Source organism: Anguilla rostrata, chromosome 3 (genome assembly GCF_018555375.3).
Source record: "Anguilla rostrata isolate EN2019 chromosome 3, ASM1855537v3, whole genome shotgun sequence".
Taxonomy (NCBI): domain Eukaryota; kingdom Metazoa; phylum Chordata; class Actinopteri; order Anguilliformes; family Anguillidae; genus Anguilla; species Anguilla rostrata.
Window position 1 is genome coordinate 41,000,992 of NC_057935.1, and position 23,858 is coordinate 41,024,849.

Sequence of the window (23,858 nt, forward strand, 5' to 3'; positions counted from 1 at the left end):
TTAGTGTGCTGCATAGTTAGTGTGCTATTACATTCATGCTTGACAAGCAAGCTTGGCACAAATACATGTTCAACACCCCAGGCATCTGGATTTACAACATTATTTAGGAATTGACTAATTTGATTCAGCTCAACAGATTTTTTTGCGTCATTGACACATACACATAGCAAATCGCTCTCCATTGTTTACTGAAGTAGACATTATGGAGTTGCACATTACCAATATAGTAACGTGCTACTCTGCTGCATATGTGGTCATACCACAGAACTGGAGTGCTGCAAGACTTGTTGTCTGTGGTCCATCATACCAAGCTATTAATTTGTTTGAGTGATGAAATTAGCCTTAAGTATCTTAGTTCTTTTCAGATGTTTGGTAATTACACATTTGTACATTTAATGTTCCAGACATGGAGGGCGTTTAAACAAGACCCAAATGGTCTGGAGGCGTACGCTCTTACACCACTCAGACGTGACGAGGCAAAGCCGTTGTGGTGAAGCACATCTCAGCGGTTTTAACTTCTGCACAAATCGCATTAACACATTGCAAAAAGCAAATGTACGATTAATCCATTTATAAGTGAATTCACTCTTTGTGTATTAGTAATAATTACCATTCTTACAGCAGTTGACTGACAGATGCAGTTGGAAAATTCCTTGCCTTTCCCAATGTAATGTATATAATGTTTATTTGTACATATATAATATTTTCCATATTATGATTAATCAACAGATTACAGATTATATATTGGGAATGCATGTATGACAAGACTTCTATGTCACACTGGCATCCTTAAAACCTTAACATGGTAAAATAAAACTTTTATTTCACAAAAGTCATTTCTTAAACAACAGATGATGCAAAAAAAAACAACACAATGTGATTCATCAAAGAAGACGAAGAAATAAAAATATCAGATATCACAAATTGTGTGTGTCCCCAAATTAAGCAAACACACTATGTTACTGAGTTTCACTCATCTGGAAATTACCACGCGCTGCTTTTTGGTATTCGGCAGAAATTATTTTACTGTCACGTGACGTAAAAAGTGGGCTGGGACAGGGCTAAGCGGTGGAGTTTAGAACGCTTTCAGGACAAGTAAAACATCACAAGCCAGTGAGAGTGGAGATACTGTAGGGTGTTGCTATACTATACGGTCTGCTGCTTTCGGATCAACTCCAAACCAAATATCGCTTTATAGCCGTAGAGTAAAGAAGTGAGTTTTCATTCATTCCGTCTTCAAAGTAATTATACTTCTGAAGTATAATTCTGAAGCATTATGCTTTACGCCACCAATGTTAGATGTTAAGTTGGTTTTATGTTATTCCAGGTGTAAATGCAGAATCAAGTTGACTGAATAACACATGTCCTCTAACACATGTTGCCTGGAATTTATAATTACAAGGGGAACGTTTTCTTCAATAAAGCTATCATTGTTAAAGGACATTTACGGAGAGATTCCATTCCTTCAGCTCTTCAAAGGCATCGAAAGTGCGGTGAAAACAAAACAAGACGAAACAAACTAAAAACGATGGGATTCTTATTAGAAATGTTTTACCGATTCTTGATGGTTGTGACCCTGCTCGTACAACGGTAAGTGTAAGATCAATACCATTCATACAAACAGCAAGCATTGTTTTAAGTGTCCGCATGATATCTGAGCTGGGTATTCTTTCCTTCAAGAGTTTTAATGTTTAACTAATTGATATGTGCTGGCAGTGTGTGCCTCCAATATAAATACAGTACATGCAGTAATTTCTATTGGCATATTTACGTGGCCATTCCTGAATTCCGGTTTGTGTGCAATTAAAAGTAATATTGGTGAAAGCAGCATAACGTGCTAATTTATGTTATGTTGGGCTTGCCAGGGTATTGTCATAAAACTTGTATCCATTCAACCTCGGAAAAACTTATGACTAGTTTGTGTATCCAGTTGCTCCTCTGTTTTTATCGAACAGAAATGTTGCACACAGACTTACTTATTTACCTGAAACTTTTTTTTCCTTCTGATTCGTATATTTTCACTTGGAAGTTGATAAGTACATGTCGTTTGCATTGAGTAATTCGTGAGAGTGTGCGTTTTCCTGATTCTCCTATAAAAGTATATGGCATATGTTTACATTTGAATTTGTTAAAAATGGGTAATTTTATTTGGCTAATATCCCACTGTAATCCAAATGCATTTAGTTTAGTACAGTAGCACCACTTGATCTTGGGTTTGTGTTACTACTTTATTTACTTACTTAATTACTTTCCAAAATTTTAACATGTAAAAATATCATTCAGTGCACTCTGAAACATAATTTTATCCTGAGAAAAACATATTAATTTGACTTATAACGCTGCATGGTCCAAACTTCTAAACTCATAGAATTAATAGAATTTAATACTGAAAGGAGTACGCAGGCCTACTTAAAAGAAATCAGAATTAATATTTAACAACAATTACAAAATAGCCAATGCAACATTGCAAATATGTACATCCCATATAACCCTGCTTCCTCCATGTCTGAGGTTTGTTTCTTTCTTTTTGTTCCATACAGGTGGGTTTAGAATGAGCAGAGCCAGTGCAACTGAAAATCAGCCCTTGTGTGTTTCAGGGTAGACTCCAATGAGATCTTAGGACTGAAGATCCCCTTTGATCCCATTCTCAATGCCAACACCGTGTGCTTGACCCTGCCTGGCCTGACCCGCCGACAGCTGGAGGTGTGCATGCGGAACCCAGATGTCACCGCATCCGCCATCCAAGGCATCCAGATCGCCATTTACGAATGTCAGCACCAGTTCCGAGGACACCGATGGAACTGTTCCAGCCTGGAGACCAGGAACAAGATCCCGTATGAAAGTGCGGTCTTCAGCCGAGGTCAGTCTCTGAAGCAGTCCTCATACCACAACAGAACTGAACTGGAAGAACACCAGATGGCCCTTCTTTTTGACTAAATTACCTAGCGGTCTTATGTTTCACATAGCATATCAGTTTAGCAGTAAATTATGGATGTTTTGTATTTATGTGTTATTGCTGAGTTTTTCTTTGCAGACGTTCGTGTGAGGCTACTAACAGAGTCTGAAAATTAAACATTTCCCTATTATTAATTTACAACAACAACAACAATAATAATAATAATAATAATAATAATAATAATATTGAAGGCATTGCACATTCTTTCATCACTATAAAGGAACAGGAATTTACTGTCAAGCCATGAAAAAGGCAGTGTGAAAAAGTGAGTTTACTGCTATCCACCTGCATATCAATATTAGTGTTCATTAACTCTCAAAAAACTACAGTGCAAGTAAGACATGGATGCAGGTGGCACATATAGAGGGTTATGAAAATTCAATAGGTAACCTCAGAGTTACACCCTTCACAGGTAGTTTTGAAGACCTCACTTAGTGTGCAAACAATCTGGGAGCTTGGTACCCATGCACATTTTTGGTTCAGATCCGGTGATTGAGAAGGTCATGACATAGATAATACAACCACTTAGATGACTATTTGTGATCTGAGGAGGGGGAATTGTAATTTTCAAAGACACCTCTCTCTACAGGAAAGAAAGGCTTCCTTATTTTGGAAAATGATCAATCTGTACCATTAAGTAATGATTGTCATTGACTTGGTCATCTAAGGATGAAAAGCCTACCCAAATTATTCCTGGAAAATGCAACTCAAGTCATTATGGAACCACCAGAATCACTTCCCACCAGAATGCACATATCAAAGTATTCTAAACATTATTTGTTTTGAACATTATTTTACAGTCTGCATACTCTTTAGGAGTATTGATTGACACTTTGTAGACAGGCGTCTGTGTTCATCTGCCTGAAACTTACTGATACAACTTGTTGCCCTCCATTGAATCTTAATGTAAGTCAAACAAATTTGTATTTTTCACTTTAAGATATTGCCCAATAAAGCAAAACAATTAAAAAATAAATAAATATACCACCTGCATCTTTTTCATTCAAATTGCAGAAGATAAGTAGGTGTAGGTTTCATTAGTAGTATTTGAATGGGAGACCTCCTGAGAAAACTACTGTTGCTGCTGATAGGTCTTGCTCAGCCAGTAGGGGGCACTCTTCCCTCTAGACCAAATAGAAGACCCAGCACAGTGATGGGAGCACTGTGCTTTTAAGTGCTGTGGTCATTAAAGATCCCACGGCACTTTTCAAAAAAGTAGGGGTATTACATTTGGTGTTCTGGCCAAATTATTCCCACAACATTGGCTGTCTACATCTGGCCACCTAATCACCCCCAATATTTATGATTGGCTCTACAATCCCCTGCATATCTACCCAATTATATTCACCCGGTTGTCACTGCAAAAGGGAAGTTTTCTCAGCTGAAATACCCCAAATAAATAGAAAGATGAATAGGGTTGAATTTGAATTTACAGTATGAATGCCTGAGTCCAGGTCTGTGCCTGAACACTTTATAGTGGTCTAATAGTTCACTGGGTTTTAAACAATGGTATCAGATACAAGCAGAGAGATGATATTATGCAAAGTAAAAACTGCTGCAACAGGTAATTAGGTGCACGTACGTAATAAGTGCATAAACAGCATGAAATAGTATACCTTTACAGTTCCGTCTATTTTAATGTTTTGCATACATCAAAACAAAAGCAAAATAAAGGCCCCATTGTTTGACATTTGGCATATCTCCCTGCTTGCACCAAACTATCAGTAGTAGCACTTATTCACAGTATGTGCAAAGCAGATACGCTACTGCCTTGTACTTTTTCTGGCATTGTGTTTCCCAGGTAGGCTAAGAAGAATCAACCCTGTGGAGCAGGCCTTCTCTAAGCTGACTGATGCTTTTGCCAGTGTGAGGGCTGTGAATTTGCTCTCAGCACTTTCCCAACTCTCAGTGGCAAAACGCATAAACCTGTTCAGTTGGTTTCTGTAACTCAAAGTGACAGTTTCCTTCAATCTTTAATTCATTTTCCCACTTCCTCAGCCATCAGCTCAGTGGGCCGTGCCCCTCACTTTAAATTATTTGTTGGATAGTCTCTGGCCTGTTGGGGAGTATATCTAAAACAGCATTTCCATGTCAGTGTGTCTGGGCTGCTTTTAAGTGCCATCCACCCCCCCATGGAATCACAGAAGTATGGAGAAAACAAGGAGTACTCTCCAGATGTGTGTGTTTCTGTGTGTGTGTGTGTGTGTGTGTGTGTACATATGAGTGTGTATATATACATATGTATGCGTGTATGAGTCTTTATCTATTTCTGAACCAATTTCCTAATCCTGAAGTCTTTTTGCTCTCAGGGCACATTATGAGAGTTTTCTTTTAAAAATAACTCAAATTCCAGGCATAAGTTATTTCACACATGATTTAACTGTTTAAGGATGATAATTCCGTTTTCTCTGAGGTGGACAGAACAGGATAATAAGGTCAGGTAAGGCTGTCAAGCCAAGGTCTCTACATTACCCATATAAAGACTTGATTGTCTCCTGATTTTATCTTTTCTCCCAATTTGGAGTGGTCAGTTGTATTCATAAGCCCACAAAAGTATAGTCTCTGCTTTCAACAAATCAAGACTGCAGGTGCCCATTTGGCCAGAGGACGTCCACAATGAGACAAGGACAATCATATTAACAATCCTCTCTGCCTGGGCTGCACTCCCCAAAAGACAGATCTTTCCTCTCATTTGAATAGTATACTATCTTGAGAATTGCAAGACCTTGCATAAAACTATCACCATTAAGCCTAAACTTGGATTTTTTCATGTTTTAATGGCATGGCCCTGTTCTCTGTTCCACATGTCCTCGAAAGTGACCTTTTTATGACAACATTATGGGTTAAGCTTGCTCACTATTTTACCCAGGAAATGGGTGAAGCAGCATTTTGGATGGTCTCTGTGAAAAAAAAAAAAACTGAGGGAAGGGAAATTAGCTCACCCACTGTAATATGTTTACTATGATATTTACTATGATGTAGACCATAATAAAGCAAGATTGGAATCTGCATTTGCGCCAGAATGCACAGCTACAAGGCCGCAACACGCATGGCTTGCCCTGCATCATCATGGGCCCAGATGAGATCAGCAGATAGGATTATACCTTCAGTAGTCAGAGTAGCTGTAAACACACTGGGTGTGAACAATGCACCCCTTGGGTGGAGAATAGACAACTCAAAAGGCCACAATTCCTTCGCTTTTTGTAGGAGCTAGAGCCAATCTGATGCTCACCGACAGATCATTTGGGTTTAGGGGGCATTAGAGGTGAGTGTGAAGTAGCCTGTTGAGTAGCATGTACTCAGTTCACTCATTCCTCTCCCCTGATTTCTATCATCCTAGATGCACCAAAAAGCCTTATAGTGGTACTTTGCTGTATTGTGGCAGCACATGTTCATAGGTGGTTTATCTTTATCTGAAAGATACTTATCGGTTTTGCACACACAATACACAGTACTATGAGAATCCTTGCCTTGAAGAAGAAGAAAAAGAGGACAAAAGACAATTGGTTGTATTTTGAAGAAAATATATTGTGTGTGCCAAATAAATTTTATAAAAAAAAGAACATGCATTGGGGATTGCTGGGTGGTTCGACTGTTAAGGCCCTGCTTCAGTGAGTCCCACAGTCTTGTATTGAATCCTGACCTGACCAATTGTGGCCAGCAGCCCAGCAGAGTGATGTACGAATTTCCATAGCATTGCTAAGGAAGGGATGCATTTGTTCTGTCCTCATCGTCACCGTTGGTTGATCAGGAGTACACAGTCTCCTTGCTTAAGCTGCCCATGAATGTGTATTCCTCCAACTTGTATTTGTGCAAGCTCAGCTGTGGAAAAAAGCAACAACTGACATCACATATTTTGGAGGAGAGCATACACTTGGCTGCACTCTCCCAAATTGATAGCAGAGATTGCAGCCATGAGCATGGCAGGTGAATGTGATTGCACATTCCAATTTTTTTTTTAAAGATGCGCAATTAGATGTCAATTAGATATGTGTGTCATGTCACGTTTCCAAATAGTCTGCCAGTGGAAATGTTGAATTTTTCATCCTCTTCCCGTTCAAGGCTTCAGAGAGAGCGCTTTCGCATACGCCATTGCGGCGGCGGGCGTGGTCCACGCCGTCTCTAACGCCTGCGCCATGGGGAAGCTGAAGGCCTGTGGCTGTGACGAGAAGAGGCGCGGGGACGAGGAGGCCTTCAGGATCAAGCTGAACCGCCTGCAGCTCGAGGCTTTCCATCGGGGGAAAGGCATGGTGCACGGCGTGATGGACCACTTCCCGGCTGATGCCCTTGGACCCCAGGACTCCTGGGAGTGGGGAGGCTGCAGCCCTGATGTGGATTTTGGGGAGAAGTTCTCACGGGACTTCCTCGACTCCCGCGAGACATACAAGGATATTCACTCCAGGATGAGGCTCCATAACAACAGAGTTGGCAGGCAGGTGAGACGTTTGAATTTATGCCACTAGCATGCGGCTCAGTGTGTATCATTGATTGTCTTTAATTATGTGAGAAGACAGGAGATATTTATTGCCACTCTTCCCTGTAACATAATGTTGGACAGGTTACTTTGGTGATATTTGAACAGAACCGGGACACTCTGAATCACACAGCATGGCTGATAGCTCATTGATGATGCAACCTACTCTAGATCGAGGTGCCTGGCTTGTATTTCCTCAGCTGTAAATGGATCTCTGAATTTATACTGTGCATTTTTTATCAGTTTTGATACCACAGCATTATGAATCGTCATTGTGCAACCACATATCTTGGTTATTAATGATAATTTAAGATTACTCAATAAAATTTAAATATTTTAGGATATCCTTTAGACCTTCCTCTCTGTTGTCCATGTGATGCTGTTCTCTCTGATCTTCTGGCAATTTTTAGAGTCAGCTACGACCTCAAATGTTTGTGAAAGTTATAGCCATTTGCAGCTGCTGGGCGCTCACACTTTAAGCATGCTCAATTTAATGTACTTATGAGCTCTGAGCTGCTCTTAATCCACTTGTACACATGGCACATCGCAGTGCAATTCTTATGTAGGGAACCTGTTTTGAAACTGAAGTAAACGTCCATGGTTTCTGTGATATTCCACCTCTCTTTGATTGTGGTGTTTCTAGAATAGTGTCCTTCCATGTAGAGTACCATGCCAATGTATTACTTGCGATGCACAATCTCAAGCTATGTATTTCTCATGTATGTGATTAATGGAAGTTCTGTTGTTCTCTAAGGAGCTGAGGGGCTCTGTATTTCTGTAAGGAACTGAGATAAGCTGTACAGCAGTTCTGTAGTTCTGTGAGGAAATTAAATGAGCTGTAGTTTGGTAGTTCTCTAAGGAGCTGAGAGGATCTATAGTTTTGTACTTGTGTTAACAATGTACCTACTGGAATGTAATTGCAATTCATAAAAAAAGTGCCTCAAGCCAAATTTGTACCTGTAAAGAAATTTGTAACCCACTGGACCTCATCGTCATGCACCTCATCATCTTTGAATAAGCAATACACATTTTCTTTCCTCGGGCCATATTATCAGTTTGGTGGCAGCAGAAGTAAAGAATAACAAAAGTATAACAAAAAACATGAAGGAAAATATGCAGTGCAGGTAGTCTATTATCCAGGCTTCTTCGATTAATCAGTAGCAATCTCTTGTATGATGATCCAGGAACACACTTTGATCTGAGATTAGTTCAGAGTTTTGCTCTTGAGTCCTCATCACCGTTTTTCTTGTTCTGTGGAGCCTATTATATCATCAATCCTTAACATAGTGGCAACTGATATGATAAGATCAGCAGTACTTGCTCTCTGGCAAAAGAAGAGGTGAAGCGCACACTGGTAATTTGGTCTTAATGTCTTTCGGTCAGGTTTTTTCCTTGAGGTTTTTTTGATTATTGAGACAAATGCAGTAATGTGGAAGTACTCAACCAGGACAACAATGTGTTCCAGGGAACAGCGCTGCATTAAATGTAATAGGATACATGTGATATGAACCGTCCAGGTCAAAGAAACATGCTTGCATTTATCTGCAGAAGTGTAGTAGAATCAGAACAATCAAAGCAGAGCTGGCCCAGCCTACATGTGATGTAAGCAGAAGATTAGGGCCCTGTGTGTGTGTGTGTGTGTGTGTGTGTGTATGTGTACACAGATAGGTGACAAATTAAAGGAAAAACCTGAATAAATGAGTGGAGAAACATAACGAATGCAGATGCTTCCATACAGGTGTACTGCATAATACAATTAAGTAATTAACATCCCATCATGCTCTGTGGCATGTATAAAAATGACACAAGACTAAAACCATCATTGGCCAATTCCTTCAGAAAACAAATTATATGTAATGTGATTGCTTCCATAGAAAGACCAGGCAGATCTGGGATAACATTCACTCTTCTTTATTGAGCAATAGAGCAAGTCATCAGACCAGAACAAGCTGCCAAGCAGTAGAGATTGCCCAAAGGTTATTCTCTGGGCTGAACACACAGCCCGCAGTTTCTCCCCACACAAACACACACATACAGACGTGTGGGTGATATTGCTGTGACATCACTATAGTAGTCAAACAACAATGGCACAGAACACACTTAGCCGTTCAATAGCTAGCTACCTAACTTGTTTAGCTAGCCACAGCTACAGTATTTAATAACCAAAATCATTGGATTATTCTATTGTACCTAATGTGTTACCTTACATATAGTTGGATGTACGTCATTTTTAAACTAAAAGTGATCCAAGTAAAGGTACTATTGCTGCTTACAGGTCCATCTTTAAATGCATATTTGCACATTATTTGTACACTATTTATGGAATGCCAAATGCAACATTACATTTTATGAAAAAAGTCCATTTTGTATTACATTTCATGGCAAGAAATGTATTTTGTCATAGTAAGCAAGCATTTTGCGGCACAAAATGTATTTCGAAATGTATAACTCAAAAGTGTATGTTTGTGACACTGGGCGAGTATTTTGTGATATGAAATGTAGCTTGTGCCATGAAATGCACTTTTGCGACACTTGGTGAGTATTTCATGCACAAAATGGACTTTCATGGTAAAGAAAAAAATGCTTTGTATTTTGATTAGCTTGTGTAGTCCTGATAAGGTTCATTTTCCAGTTGTTGAGCTGCCATTACTGATCTCAATTCATAAATTCCTCTTATCTTTATGTTTTGGGAACTACTGGTGCATGGAATGTTGGCATTTCACAGCAGGTTCTATGACAAAAAAAATATGAATGACATACAATTGTTTGTTTTCTGATATGATAAGTGCACATACGGTAGCTTGAGCTAACACGGAGGCTACCCTACCTAGCTAGCTGCCTATATACCTATAACAGAAGTCAGGCAAAGTGATTCAGTTAACATTTGCTGGCTAATATTTGGGGGTGAGAACATTAATAAGTAACAAAAGAATGGCATAATTCAAATAAAAATGCAAAAGCTCGCTTTGTGTTTTCATTTTCAAGTTAATGTACACACTTTACCTGACAATTTTTATTTTTCTCACTATCTACGACACAACCTTGTCATAATTTATATGAGAGTGAAAAAGCACATTTGAAGTAGTAGTTTCTTATCGTAACCACATTATCCATGACAAAAATGAAATGATAATGTATTTGGCTATTTATCATTTCACTTTCATGTTTTTGTGGCAAGGGTGACATAAATCCAAAATGAAATTGTGGCATTGCTTCCATTTGCATTATCATTTTCATGTAGTCTTGCAGAAACCCTGCCAGAATTCAAACTGAAAATGCAGTCCATTGATTGCACTTTCATTCAAGTCAAAAGACCTGTCAATCAAACTGTGTAGGGGTGGGATCAAGGAAAGGGGCGTTACAGTCCAGTTCAGTGTAATGGCTGCCACTGTAAATACTGGCTAGCAACAAATACTAAATTACATTAAATTAGCTTTAACTTTGTTAGTTAGCTAACATTAGCAGCCAGAGTTACCAAAAAGCCTGGTGACAACCTTATAGTGTTTGCTCTATGTACATTTAAAAGAAAGAAGCCAGGCAATAATACGTTAGAAAATAATATTTGACTAACACATCCAGTTTAAACATCCATCCATCCATGCATTATCTATACCCGCTTATCCTGAGCAGGGTCGCAGGGGGTGCTGGAGCCTATCCCAGCATGCATTGGGCGAGAAGCAGGAAATAAAACCATGTAATTTGCATTTATGTTAAAGTTCCTACTCATTAACTGTATGCCAGTTTTATTAGCAATGTCGAGTGGCATCTTTGTTGGGACGAAATATCTATAATCCACTTATTTCATTATTTCACTCAAACTTTGTAAAATCTGATGGAAACACTATGACTCAAAAAAGATTGTGTTTGTTGCTGTAAAAGTGAGGTCCTTCCAGTTTGTTCTGCTTATCTTCCTTTTGAGTTTAAATCCCATTGAATGTTGCCAGAGACGATCTCGGATTTCAGTCTTCGGATGACAAAATAAAGCTTTTTAGAAAAAATCTTGCCTGGTCAGGAGTTTACAAAAAAAAAGGGTTAGCAAAAAAAATATTTGAGCCCTTTCTATCTACAGGATAATGAGTGCTGACAATCAGCCTGACTGCATTTGGGCTTAAAATAGGGGGCATTATCGCAAAGTGTGAACCAAACTTAAGACTGAGGCTGGGGAAAAGAATGAACTTCAGCATTCATGGGATCCAGCATATTCTTTTTATTTTTTTTATAAGGCCATTGTTTTTGTGTGACTTCAAACTAGTATAAATATATCAAAAACCATAGAGACTTCATCTTGTATGCTGACTAGCTGCAGATATTATAGATTAGCAGAAAGCTGCTTGCAACTAGAAAACAAATTCAGATGAATTCCGACTAAATATACAGTGTATTTATAGCCATCGTGCTCTCAGAGTTGTATTGAACTGTTCATAACTTTCTTTTCAAGTATTGTGTACTATACTGTTTATCCTATACAGAAAAAATAAATATAGAAAACAGTAGGGATGGATGCAATGAACACAGTGAAATCTCCCTTCTTGTTTGGGTATCAGCCTGGACCAGACTCAGAAGGACATCGGTTACTGTTTTGAGTAGGTCATTACTTTCCAGATTTTTCTAAAAGAGGGTGGTTGGTAATTTGGTCCTGCCTCCACTGGAGTGTTCACTCGCAGCGAACAGAATTTCAGGTCACATACTTATAGGAGACAGAATCACTGCCAAAATTCAGTCAAAAGCCAAAAGCTCACAAAAGGGGCTCCATCCCAAATGACTGCTCTGGCCCAGCTTTAAGACAGTGAAGAAGAAGATGCATTGTGCTGGCTGATTGCTCCTCAGTAATTTATTATGAAAAAGCTGCAGGCTACACAGTAATCATGGGCTGCCGTTGGCTCTTCCTGCTATAACTTGGTTGGTGTCAAGCAATGTGAGGTAGTGCAGCAGAATGGTGAAGAAACTGGGCTTGAAACTCGAATGTTATAGATTGGATTTCCAGGTGAATCACTGCTATTGTAGCCTACCATTGAGGTGCTTAACCTGAACTGCCTCAGTTAATATCCAGCTGTATAAATGGATTGCATGTAAAAACAAATAAGCTATGCAAGCTTATCTGGATAAGTACATCTGTTTAATCCCTAAAATGTAAGAATAGGTGCCCTGCGGACTGGTAGCAAATACTGCCTGCACATGAAGTATACTCCTCTGGTGCAATAACTGCAGAGCTCACCCAGTGGATTGTCCAGTCAAAGAACTGGCAGCTGACTGCATGTGTTCTTGGGGAGAGAGTGTGGTTGCCTGAGGTCTCCGTAACTGACAAAGAATGTTACAGGAATAAGACAAGCGTATGAACATAGCTGGTCATTACAAACTGGGGATACAAATCTAAATAAACTAAATTAAGCACGTATTTGATATGGAGCCAAAGTTACATATTCTGCACCAAAGCAGATGTGCTTTAAAGGCACTAAAAGGTTGGTGTGAAGTATTTAACCCTCAGGGTAAATGTTCACATTTGCAGTAAATATTCACAACAATGTATACTGTAATTATGTCAAAACAGATCTTTGTTAAAGCTTTTATGACATACTCAGCAGTTACACATGTATGCGTTTTTATTAGTTGAAGTGATTTGACGGTGTGTGCTGGAAGGAGTGTTCAACAGCAGAAATATTTCCAACTGGAAATGCAATGTAGCAGACTGTAAAAACTGCAGATTTCAAAATCTCACTTAACATGGGGAGGAAGCACCTTGGTGACTTCAAACGCTGTAGAGGGCCCCCACCCCAAGCAACCCTCACAGGTCTGAAATAATACATCATACCTACCCCCTTACTGCCAGCCAGCCCCCAGAAGGGTCTTTTTTGTGAAGGAATGTGGGGCATACATGTTGTTTCATGCCCGCCCTCTGGTTCTCACGACACTCGGTCTTGTTAAAAGCTCTAATTAGTGGCTGCTGGCTGTTTGGAAACAGATGTTTAAACCCAGCAAAAGATTTGAGACATCAAACACGGCGGAAAGTAGAAAGAGATTTGCCCTTCCTTCCCCAAACACAGAACAGAACTTTACGACAAGTTTATCGAGGGGAAAAAACATGCAGAAAATAGGGGAAAGCAGAAGAATTTCACTGAACTGAATGGACTGTCAAATAAGATGTGGTACTCTAAAAGGAAAATTTATATTGCAGTGCAAGATTACACCAGTGTTTGCAAGAAAAGTGAGTTCAAATGTAAAAAGTGTGACTGTAAATTGAAGTGTAAACTAAGCTTTTGACAACATGTATTATCATGCATTAACTTGCAGTGATATATTTAAGCAAGGGGCACCTTTATTTATTTATTTTTTTCCTGTCTCTCTAAGCTAATGCAGAATTCCCACTTAATGCAATTTTCCTGACCACCTGAATTAGTTGGATGTTAAAATACTGATGTTGGAGGTATGGTTTCTTTTCCCTTGCTTACAGGGTGGTTGGGATGCAAACAGACCACCCTAGCTCAGTTGGGTCAAGACAGCTTGGATTGCTATGATAAAGACTTATGTGGAGGGCCACATGGGACACATTCAGTGCTGACCTGGGGAATTATTTATCAATACACAGAGTTGTGTGTAAACTGCCTACTCTCAATATCATGCTAGCTTCATGATTTATCAAAATTTAACATTCACTTTCAGTTTGGAAATGTATAAATTAATTTCTGATTAGTACATGTTGATGAGAGTGAATTTATATAAAACTTGATTTAATACATGAATAAGTAATAAATGCATTAACACTGATTTGCATACGGATTTTTATGACGCAAATGTTAAGTGCCTGTAGCTGTCAGTCCGCCGGAGAGGTGGATTGGTCTCGGCTGCGCCGGCTGGTGGAGAAGGCACACACACCTGGGCTGCATTAGCTAATCAGCCCAGGTGCTTAAAGATGTGCTGCTCCCCACAGTTCGGGGCCGAGACTGGGAGCTAACACCGAGAGCGCAGGTTTGAGTTTCGTTCATCTTATTTTAAGCACTGAAAAGAAAGCAATCCTCAGCTGGGAAGCTGGAAGGGGCTGGACGTGGCCGGGTAGGTGGGTCAGCTACAGAGCAAAGTGAAAAGTTGCTGCTCTGTTTTACTTTCTTTTGTCTTTGTTATTTTAGCTTGTTTTAGTTTATTGTTTTTTCTCGGAACCCGTGAGGGGGAAGGGTGAAGTGCTTTATTTTATTTAATGTTTGTGGGTGTGCGCTCTCACTCTCCATGTGACAGAAACGGTGTTCCCCGCTACTGCCGCATCTCTCCTCCCAGGGCTATCACGCTTGGCGTGTGACAGTGCCCTAATGGGTGAATATTTGGTTCTACCCTTGCATTAAAATATGAGAACAACAGGAAGTATGCTTTGGATTGTAAAACTGAACTATTTCAGAACAGCAGCATGTATTTAAGTGCCTACACTCTGAATGTGCCACCAGCATGTTGTGTTTGATCTCAGCCTGGTGCCACTTTATTGTGGACTTTGGTCCTCCAATTAAAACCAGCCAGATGTGTGTTTTAACCCACTCCTCCAACAATCAATTTTGTGTAATTGCTTCAAAACATCTTCCCCCATATAGAGAAAACAATTTGCTTATATTAATCACCGTGATGATCTGCAATAACATCTTGTTAATAACATCTGAATAAATCTTCTGCACATTATTTATTTGTTAAATGTATTGTTCCTGTGCATTGCACAAATATGCACAGAAGGCAGCTCATAAATCCTAAATTTAGAAAATTAACCCCCCCACACACACATATACTGACAGAGCGATGCTTACATAGTGTTTGTCATAGTGTTTATCGTTCAATGACTTAAGCAGTTTAGTGACTAATGAACTGTGTGGATGATGAATTAATGGGATAAAAGGAATGTGTATGTGCGAAGTTGGAGCTCTTAAATAGGGTCTAACATTCACATGCAATAGTGACTGTTTCATAGACCCATAGGCATTAAAATATGCCAAACTTATGAAAATGTATAAAATACTTATGGATTGCTGGGTGACTCATCCTCTAAAGGCACTGTTCTAGTGCACGGCTGAGCTGCACAGTGGTTTAAATTCACTAGCATCACTCATTGAAGTGGGGGATTTCAGTTGGCCGGGAAGACAGCGTCTCATTGTGCACTAGTGAGCATCGCTGGTTAGTCAGGCCTGTGCTCTGCCTTTTAAGCTGCACTTGAATCGTCTTCCCCTGACTTGACTGTGTGCCTCTGTCTCGTAGACTGTGGTGTGATAAGAAATGGTGGCTGATGTCATGCTTTGGAGGAGAGAAAATGCTTGTCTGGGAAACATATTGGGAATTATCTCATTATAAATTTGTTTAATGATAGAAATTCTTTATGTCATTTGGGAACATGTCTCTTTAACACAGATTTCTGTAATATCTTTATCATGCTTTATAGACATGAGTCTGGGACCTGTCAGCTTAATAACTGAAATGAGCATTGCATTGTCAATTCTTTGTAGTTATTCTGTACAAAATTAGTTTTGCACCCAAATCATAATATTCGTTTTGACTGTTTCCTGATGGTACCACAGAGAGGAACCACAGAATTATTTATTAATTACAGTTTCTTAATTGTTCACAATACCATAGGAGGTGTTATGAGAGACTTTGGGCCATGCATACTAGATGAGTTTCAGTCTCACCAGAATCAATTTCCCTGCATGCAATGAAGAAAAAAACTGTGCCTTTTAAGCTCTGCTACATGTGAAAAGTGTAATTAGTAGGCAGTCCCATTCGCTGTTTGCATAATTAGCTATAGCCATAGTAAATAAGATGATAACTTCACGTTGGCTGCACCAGCATATCCCCGTCAGGCCGCTATTTGCGCTTTACATACAGTACATCTGACCCTACATGTTCTGTAAAGGCCATGTGTGACTAAACTGAAACATGAGACAGATAGGATGTGGGAGTATCTGACCACATCACAGATCACAGATTAACAGACTCTATAACCACTTTTTGTGGGAAAAAAAGTCTTCCTCTCCACAGTACAATAAAAGACCTTCCTTAAGCCTAACACGGTAAACAATTTGTCTACCCATTATTGAACACATCCATAACTTAAAGAATGTATATCTATATCAGAGTCCTACATAGATGGTTAAATGTTTTGTTCTGATGATCTGCAGTTAGCTTTGGCTAAGGTGAGATTAAACATAAGCGTTTTCCCACCCATCGTTTTTGAACAATTTAATTTCTTTTCCTCCCCAGTCCATTCATTCAAAGTGGTATGTCTACCCCACACACGTCTCACAGAAGTACCCACACATCTCACATAAATACCCACACACGTATCACAGAAATACCCACACACATCTAACAGAAATACCCACGCACATCTAACAGAAGTACCCACACACATCTCACAGAAGTACCCACACACGTTTCGCAGAAATACCCACACACGTCTCACAGAAGTACCCACACATCTCACATAAATACCCACACACGTATCACAGAAATACCCACACACGTATCACAGAAATACCCACACACATCTAACAGAAATACCCACGCACATCTAACAGAAGTACCCACACACATCTCACAGAAGTACCCACACACGCCTCACAGAAGTACCCATACACGTCTCAGAAACAAAAACCGAATTTTGCGCATGCAAAACAAAAACAACTGAGAAACTGAGTGTACACTGAAACCACCTGAGGATATTATGGTTAAATACCTCTTGCATTTTGAATTGCTTATTTATTGTCAGGATTACTTTAAATACAGTCCTGTACAATTTGAATATCTACATTATTGGGGTACTGTAGTTGGTTATTATTTTAAGTAGTATTTCAGAACGGTCGCATTGGTCAGCAGTACTACAGTATGTGAGTGCAGAAAGTTGACTGTGATGTTTCCTGTTGCACTCTGGGCAGGTGGTGGTGGAGCACATGAAGCGCAAGTGTAAATGCCACGGCGCATCGGGTAGCTGCCAGCTGAAGACCTGCTGGCAGGTGACGCCGGAGTTCCGGGCCGTGGGTTCCCTGCTGAAGGAGCGCTTCCACATCGCCACCCTCATCAAGGCTCACAACAGGAACACAGGCCAGGTGGAACACGCCAACAGTCACAGCAACAGTCACTCCAACAGTCACAGCAACAGTCACTCCAACAGTCACAGCAACAGCCACTCCAACAGTCACAGCAACGGTCACAGCAACGGTCACTTCAACAGTCACAGCAACAGCCACAGCCACGGCCACGCACCACACCGGCGCAGGCCCAACCTCAACGAGCTGGTCTACTTTGAGAAGTCGCCCGACTTCTGCGAGAGGGAGCTGGGCTCGGATTCGGCGGGGACGCAGGGGCGGATCTGTAACAAGACCAGCCCCGGGATGGACAACTGCGAAAGCCTCTGCTGCGGCCGGGGCCACAACATCCTGCAGCAGACCCGCAGTGAACGATGCAACTGCAAGTTTCACTGGTGCTGCTACGTCGTATGCGAGGAGTGCAGGATAACCGAGTGGGTCAGCGTTTGCAAATGACACAAACAAACATATGAATAAGAAACCAAGTACTTGACTGACTTTGAGCAGGGGAAGACTGCAAGATTCCGATCCGCAATGGACTGTTTGAGCTCCGTTAGATAAATGGGATCACGGAAATGGAAGATTGGAACTGTGTGGTGCCATAGGAGCAAAATATGACAAGAGCCTGTCGCCATAGTTTGGTGTTGTGTATTTTTGCGTCTGCACCACATTTTATTGAGAAAGTATTTTTGAGTGAAATAATTTAATATACAGGCTTTAATTTAGCAAGACTGAGCACTTGCTAGTATTTAAATAGGTTATATTAATGATGTAATGATTATATTGATTATATTGTTCTAAACATGAGCATTGTTATGAAAGAACTGCATGGGATTCTGATATTTTTGAAAGAAATTAAACTGGACTACTATATGGTCTGGTATCTAGAACACGCCAGTGCCAGATAGCAAACGTTCAGGCCACAATGTAATTAACCACAGTGCTGCTGAGGGAAGAGAGGGATTGTCCATGTCTCATCACTCACCAGTGGCCCGTTCTGGTCAATTGGGTGCCTACAGTCTGCACAAGCTGTTCATTATGTGTCCTCCTCTGACTCATTGTTTAATGAGTTTGACTGATTAACTGAGACTGTTGTGAAACGAAGAAGCAGTTTATCTTATGGTTTGGAGGAGAATGTTTGCTTGTCGATTGTCTTACAGTTGGTTTCAGTGATGAGCATGAAAACGTAAATAAAACTGAGCTTTCCAAACTGGGCAAAACAGTATTAATATATATATATATATATTTTAAACTGAATAACTAGCAGGTGAGAAAAAACAATGGTACTTCATCTTACCCTCCTTGTTTTGACACTGTTGCTACAGTAGACTGTCAGTGTAAAACACTAGTTATTCTGTAGATAATGGATGTTTAAAAATGCACTGCCATTGTTCACATATGCTTGGATTCCATTAAATCACATTGCAGGTTGTGAATAATACCTTAATTTTTATTTTTTATATTTTTTACAATCCAGAAGTCACTAATACAAGTATAGCTGCAGTTTATGGGAAACGTAATGCTTTCCAAAATAAATTAGCAACAAATGACAGTGTAGTAGTACTGGGTTGGTTTCTAGAACATGTGGGTTTTACATTCACGTTTTCAATGTTCTTGTACTCCATAAGAAATTTGTATTGACCTGTATGGAAATGAAAAACATGTAAGGTCTGAGCTCAAATGTGTTGTCAGGCGGTTTGATAGTTAGAACACTAGTGCAGTTTATTATTAATGTATACATCTATTTAAGGTTTGATGAATTATGTGTTATTTTATTTTTGTAAATAACTTAATATTTGTATACATAAGGAAAATAAATAAATAAATAAGAAAGAATGACAGGGGTTGAGGGTGAAAAATAAAATGGCAAAATATTTATTTTATGTGAAAAATAAAAGGTGGGGAGAATAGTTTTCGGACAAATTATTCTGTTATGTTGTGATAACTCAAAATATACTTGTAGTAACTGAGTCTTCATTTCATTGTTTATATGGTTTCTTAAAATCATCCCATGATCTATTCTCAACTTCTCAGACTCAGTTTCCCATTAAGGCAATAACTGTGTTTCTAATAGAGGGTTCCATTTTAGTCTCATTTCCATTTAAACTCAATTCCATTTAAACGGAGAGTTGAATTTCCAATTACAGCGAGGGCTGCATTTTTCCATTTAAAGCAAATGCTTTTAAATTGCTTGCTTTTAAATTCAGTTCCATACAAAGCAAAGAATTTCAGAGCAGCTCCACTTAAAACAAGAATAACAATTAATCTCAGTTTCATTTCGTGCAAGGACACATTTAAAGTCAGAGGTTTGAAAGGAATGCAAGTGAGGATGGTTACATTTTATTATAATTACATTAAATTATTTGATTTGCAAAAACTGATTAGAATAATAATGTTCAAATCTCAGTTACTGAAGATATATTTTTAAGAAATAGTATAATTGGTAATGACTCAACCACTTACACATTTCCTGCATGTCATCTTTGTGATTGTTGTTATTTTTGTTGAGTATCCAAAAGAAAATATTGATGTCATGAATGTCAGCTCTGTGCAAGCTAGCTGTTCCCAGGGGTCATATAAAAAACCCCAAAGTCCTCAATAAATTGTTATTGTGCGTTGTTTTCAAACATAAATAAATCTACCATATTTTGTGAAAATGTTATTTAAAACAGTTTTTCTACATGCAAAAACTGAAGGTTTCTTTTTTCCCCTGTGCTATGATAGTTGAACTTATACAGAATGTCTACATTTTTAGCTGTTTTGTGTGAAGACTACTTGAACTGTGAGAACTTGTTCTTGCCTTAAAACTTCACATTTGACAAATGCGTTTTGCAGTCGGCAGAGATATCCCTCAGGCATCTGCCAGTTAACAATGAGCTTCACTGCCAGCCAAATTACAGTGAGGTGATCATTTAACCTTTATATAAACAGTCAGTATCATAAATTAACTAAAAGCACTTATGTAAGATTATTTTAACCTTGCTTTTGGTCATTTTTGCCTTTCATCCATCTGAAAGTGTTCCTTTCATCCTGTGTCATGACCATATGAATTATGAACATACATACAAATTTGATGAATCCTTTGTGCCTAAGTTCCCTTGCGTGCAAGCACAGCACACTAAAAGAAATGACCAGTAATCAATCATCTATTTAAACACAGACACTGACACCAACGCAGATCCCCTCTGTGAGTCATGACTTGTGGAGTTTATTTAAAAGATTTCATGGGAATACCCATAGTAAAAAAAAAAATCTGAATATGATCCTTTAATCAAGGAATTCAGCATTTGCCCTTAACTTTGCCTCACAAATAAATGAAACAGACTGATGAAAAGCTAATTTGGTCAATTATTGAATTCATTAAACTTTGCTGATGGAAATAATTTTATGTTCAAATATTGAATGCATCCAGTCCAAAGACTCCCAGTACATACATGTCCTCCATGATAGTCAGTGAAAACTGGACATACAATAATTGGTTTCATTAGTTGCACAGTACATTAATCTTTCAATGTCAAAAACTAGCTATGATTGAAGAAATGGTAAAAAAAAAAATGTAATTAAAATTACTAAATAAAATTTAGTAATTTTAAAACACTGACTTACAACACCTCAAGAAAATATATACAGATAGTGACTCAAAGTACATACAACGTAGTGTAACACCAGCTGCAAAACAAGAAGTAAATCAGTAAAACAGTGTTGACCTTAAGTTCATTGTCTGCTTCAATGTTGCCTGAGAGTAGAGTGCATACATTTGTCGTTCCCCTCATGCTCTCTCACCGATCTGTCTTCACTGGATCAGTTCTGACAAAGTGTCTTGCCTACAGCATAATTGCATCTCCTAGGATTTGATCCTGCAAATGCTCAGATCCTGAAATTCTTCATAATAACCCCAGCATGCATTCAGGGTATGTGCTGCTCACTCTGTGCTCACTTACTGTGAAACATATATGAACACATAGTCTTGCAAGTTGTGGTAGGCATCAACAAAATATACTTCCTAGGAACATAAAAACTATGATCTATGAGTATGACCCTTTGTAACCTGATATGTTTTAAATGGTCAGCAAAAATGTATTGTGCCCCTCACTTGACCTTGTGTGATATACACTGCATCTTTCTACGGAGCACAAAATTAGCTCACTAAATTACTAAATTGTTCTGTGTCACTTGTGATATATTTTAAGTGCCAGGAAAGTTTTTGAAGAGGCACTGGAGAGGAGAGTGAAAATGCTGATATGAACAAGCAACAATTTTTAGGTGAACGCAAGGAAGGAGAAAAGGCCAGGCAACCTGCTGGAGAGCAGGTAACTTGCTGCCATAGCGTTGCAAAATAATTGCTCCCAAAATGTGAAAAGCTCTGTTAGAACAAAAAAAATGAGGGCTCAAGAATGTTAAACAAGTGTTTTTAGGACGTGAGATGAGCCATCTCAAAATTGAAAAATGTGAAACAAGAGATTCCAGGATTGAAAATGTTCTCTCAGAACATGAAACACTCACTCCTAAAATGTGAAACAAGTTTTATCAGCACATAAAATAAGGGCTTCCTGAATGTGAAATGACTGTGAAGCCTATCCCAGTGTGCATTGGGTGAGAGGCAGGAATACACCCCAGACAGGCCACCAATCTATCGCAGAGCACACACTCATATCTATGGGCAATTTCTAGTCTCCAATGCACCTACCTGCATGTCTTAGTGTATATCATTGGGCTGTGGGAGGAAACCGGAGTACCCGGAGGAAACCCACAGAAACTCAAATGCAAATGCCACACAGAAAGGGCCACACAGGACTCGAACCCAGGAGCTTCTTGCTGCGAGGCAACAGCGCTACTGCACCACTGTGCCAAATAATACTGCCTGGTCGACTGTGATCAAAAGACTTATCGGGTTGAACAAACGTTACAATCTTGAAAACCCAATTTCAAAATTATATTAGCCTATGCCAGGTCAGTGTTAATTTTCTACTGTTGCAAATTGGGTCAACCTATTTCATGTGAAACAAAAGAGCAATGTAATTCCTCAGGGGTGTACTCTTTGTTGGCCTGGGTCAGTTGGTGGGTTTTTTTTTGTTTATGTCTTTTTATTTATTCACCCCCTACCGCACTCCCCAACCTATCTTGACACAAATATTTTTATTGCAGACCATGAAATTACCAAACTGGGCTGAGAAAAAAAATTCTGTTAAAACATGAAACAATTCCACTTCTGCCTAGGTGGGTTTGCACTGCTGTTGTTACCAAAATGGGGTTTGGCCCTAATGGGGTTCTCACACTATAATGGCAAGGCTGGTTGCCCACCATCTGGGAATGCACAATGTTGTTTAGATGTGGAAATGGAAAAAAAAAATATATATACCGGAGTGATTTCGATTAATGGGCAAACAACACACAAGTACTATCACTCATTCATAGCTCAGTGTGGAGGTTTTTTGTGGCAATTTGTGATATGGAATTATTTATCACAAGCTATCATTAAAAAGAGTTAAACGCTTGTTAGCTGGCTATTTATGTTTTATGTTAATGACTAAATTTGTTTTTTTAACAATCCACATATAGCTTATTATCCTATTTTCATTGCCTATTACTTGCTAGGTTCCTGGTAGCCATTTGGCTAGCTGCCACTTAACCGCACACATTAATCGCATTGCTCATTCATACCCAACTTATTACTAAGTCACAACAAAGCCATTAGTTCCAATTAAAGGCTTTCAATTGCTTTCTCTACAATGTATCAGTGAGGCCTTGTATAGCTCAAGGAATCAACAAACACAAAATATCTGTTCTCTATTTTTCAAGGGACAATGAACTGATCTGCTCACTGTAGGTTTATTGGTTAGTGCCAGGAGGCCATTGCATGGATGGGGTTAAAGTAGCAGTAGCCTAATGGTTTTAACTGTGCTCGCAGCCCTCTGTGTAACCTTTGGAAATCATTGGCTCCACCCCAGCAGTAACATTTTAGCCATCATAAAAGCCCTCATTTGGTGGCATTGCAAGATGCCACAGTGCCCCTGGAATGAGATGGTAAATATAAACAGGTAAAGATTTTTTTTAAAAATCCAGATTCAAGAGTGATACTGAGTTGGGTTGGCGTAAGGCTCTTTGGGGTGCTGCCATATTAGCACTTCCCAAAGGCATGCCAAGCACCAGCAGGAAACCAGCTGCCATCAGTGAGTGATAGTCATCAGTGGCAGAGCGTGCACTTCATTTACCGATAGGTAAGATAAGAGGTACAACTAGCTGTTCCAACTGGGGATAAAAATAAAATTAAAAGTCTGAGTGTGGGTTTATGTCATCACTGTGATCTGAGTTTGTTTTTATTTTGGAGCACTTCGATTTTAGACAGCTTTAGAACCTCCCAAAAATACAATCTCAAAAGCTT

At 39.2% G+C, this 23,858-nt stretch overlaps 1 protein-coding gene across 1 annotated transcript; it reads left to right on the forward strand.

The window, feature by feature from the left end:
• The first annotated feature begins 1,110 nt into the window (after positions 1–1,110).
• LOC135250847 (protein Wnt-10a-like) lies at positions 1,111–20,133 on the forward strand. Its single transcript, XM_064327607.1, has 4 exons — positions 1,111–1,590; positions 2,598–2,860; positions 7,019–7,392; positions 17,327–20,133. The coding sequence occupies exons 1-4, from the start codon at positions 1,376–1,378 to the stop codon at positions 17,930–17,932; spliced, it is 1,458 nt and encodes a 485-aa protein (XP_064183677.1). The 5' UTR covers positions 1,111–1,375; the 3' UTR covers positions 17,933–20,133.
• Positions 20,134–23,858: the final 3,725 nt, after the last annotated feature.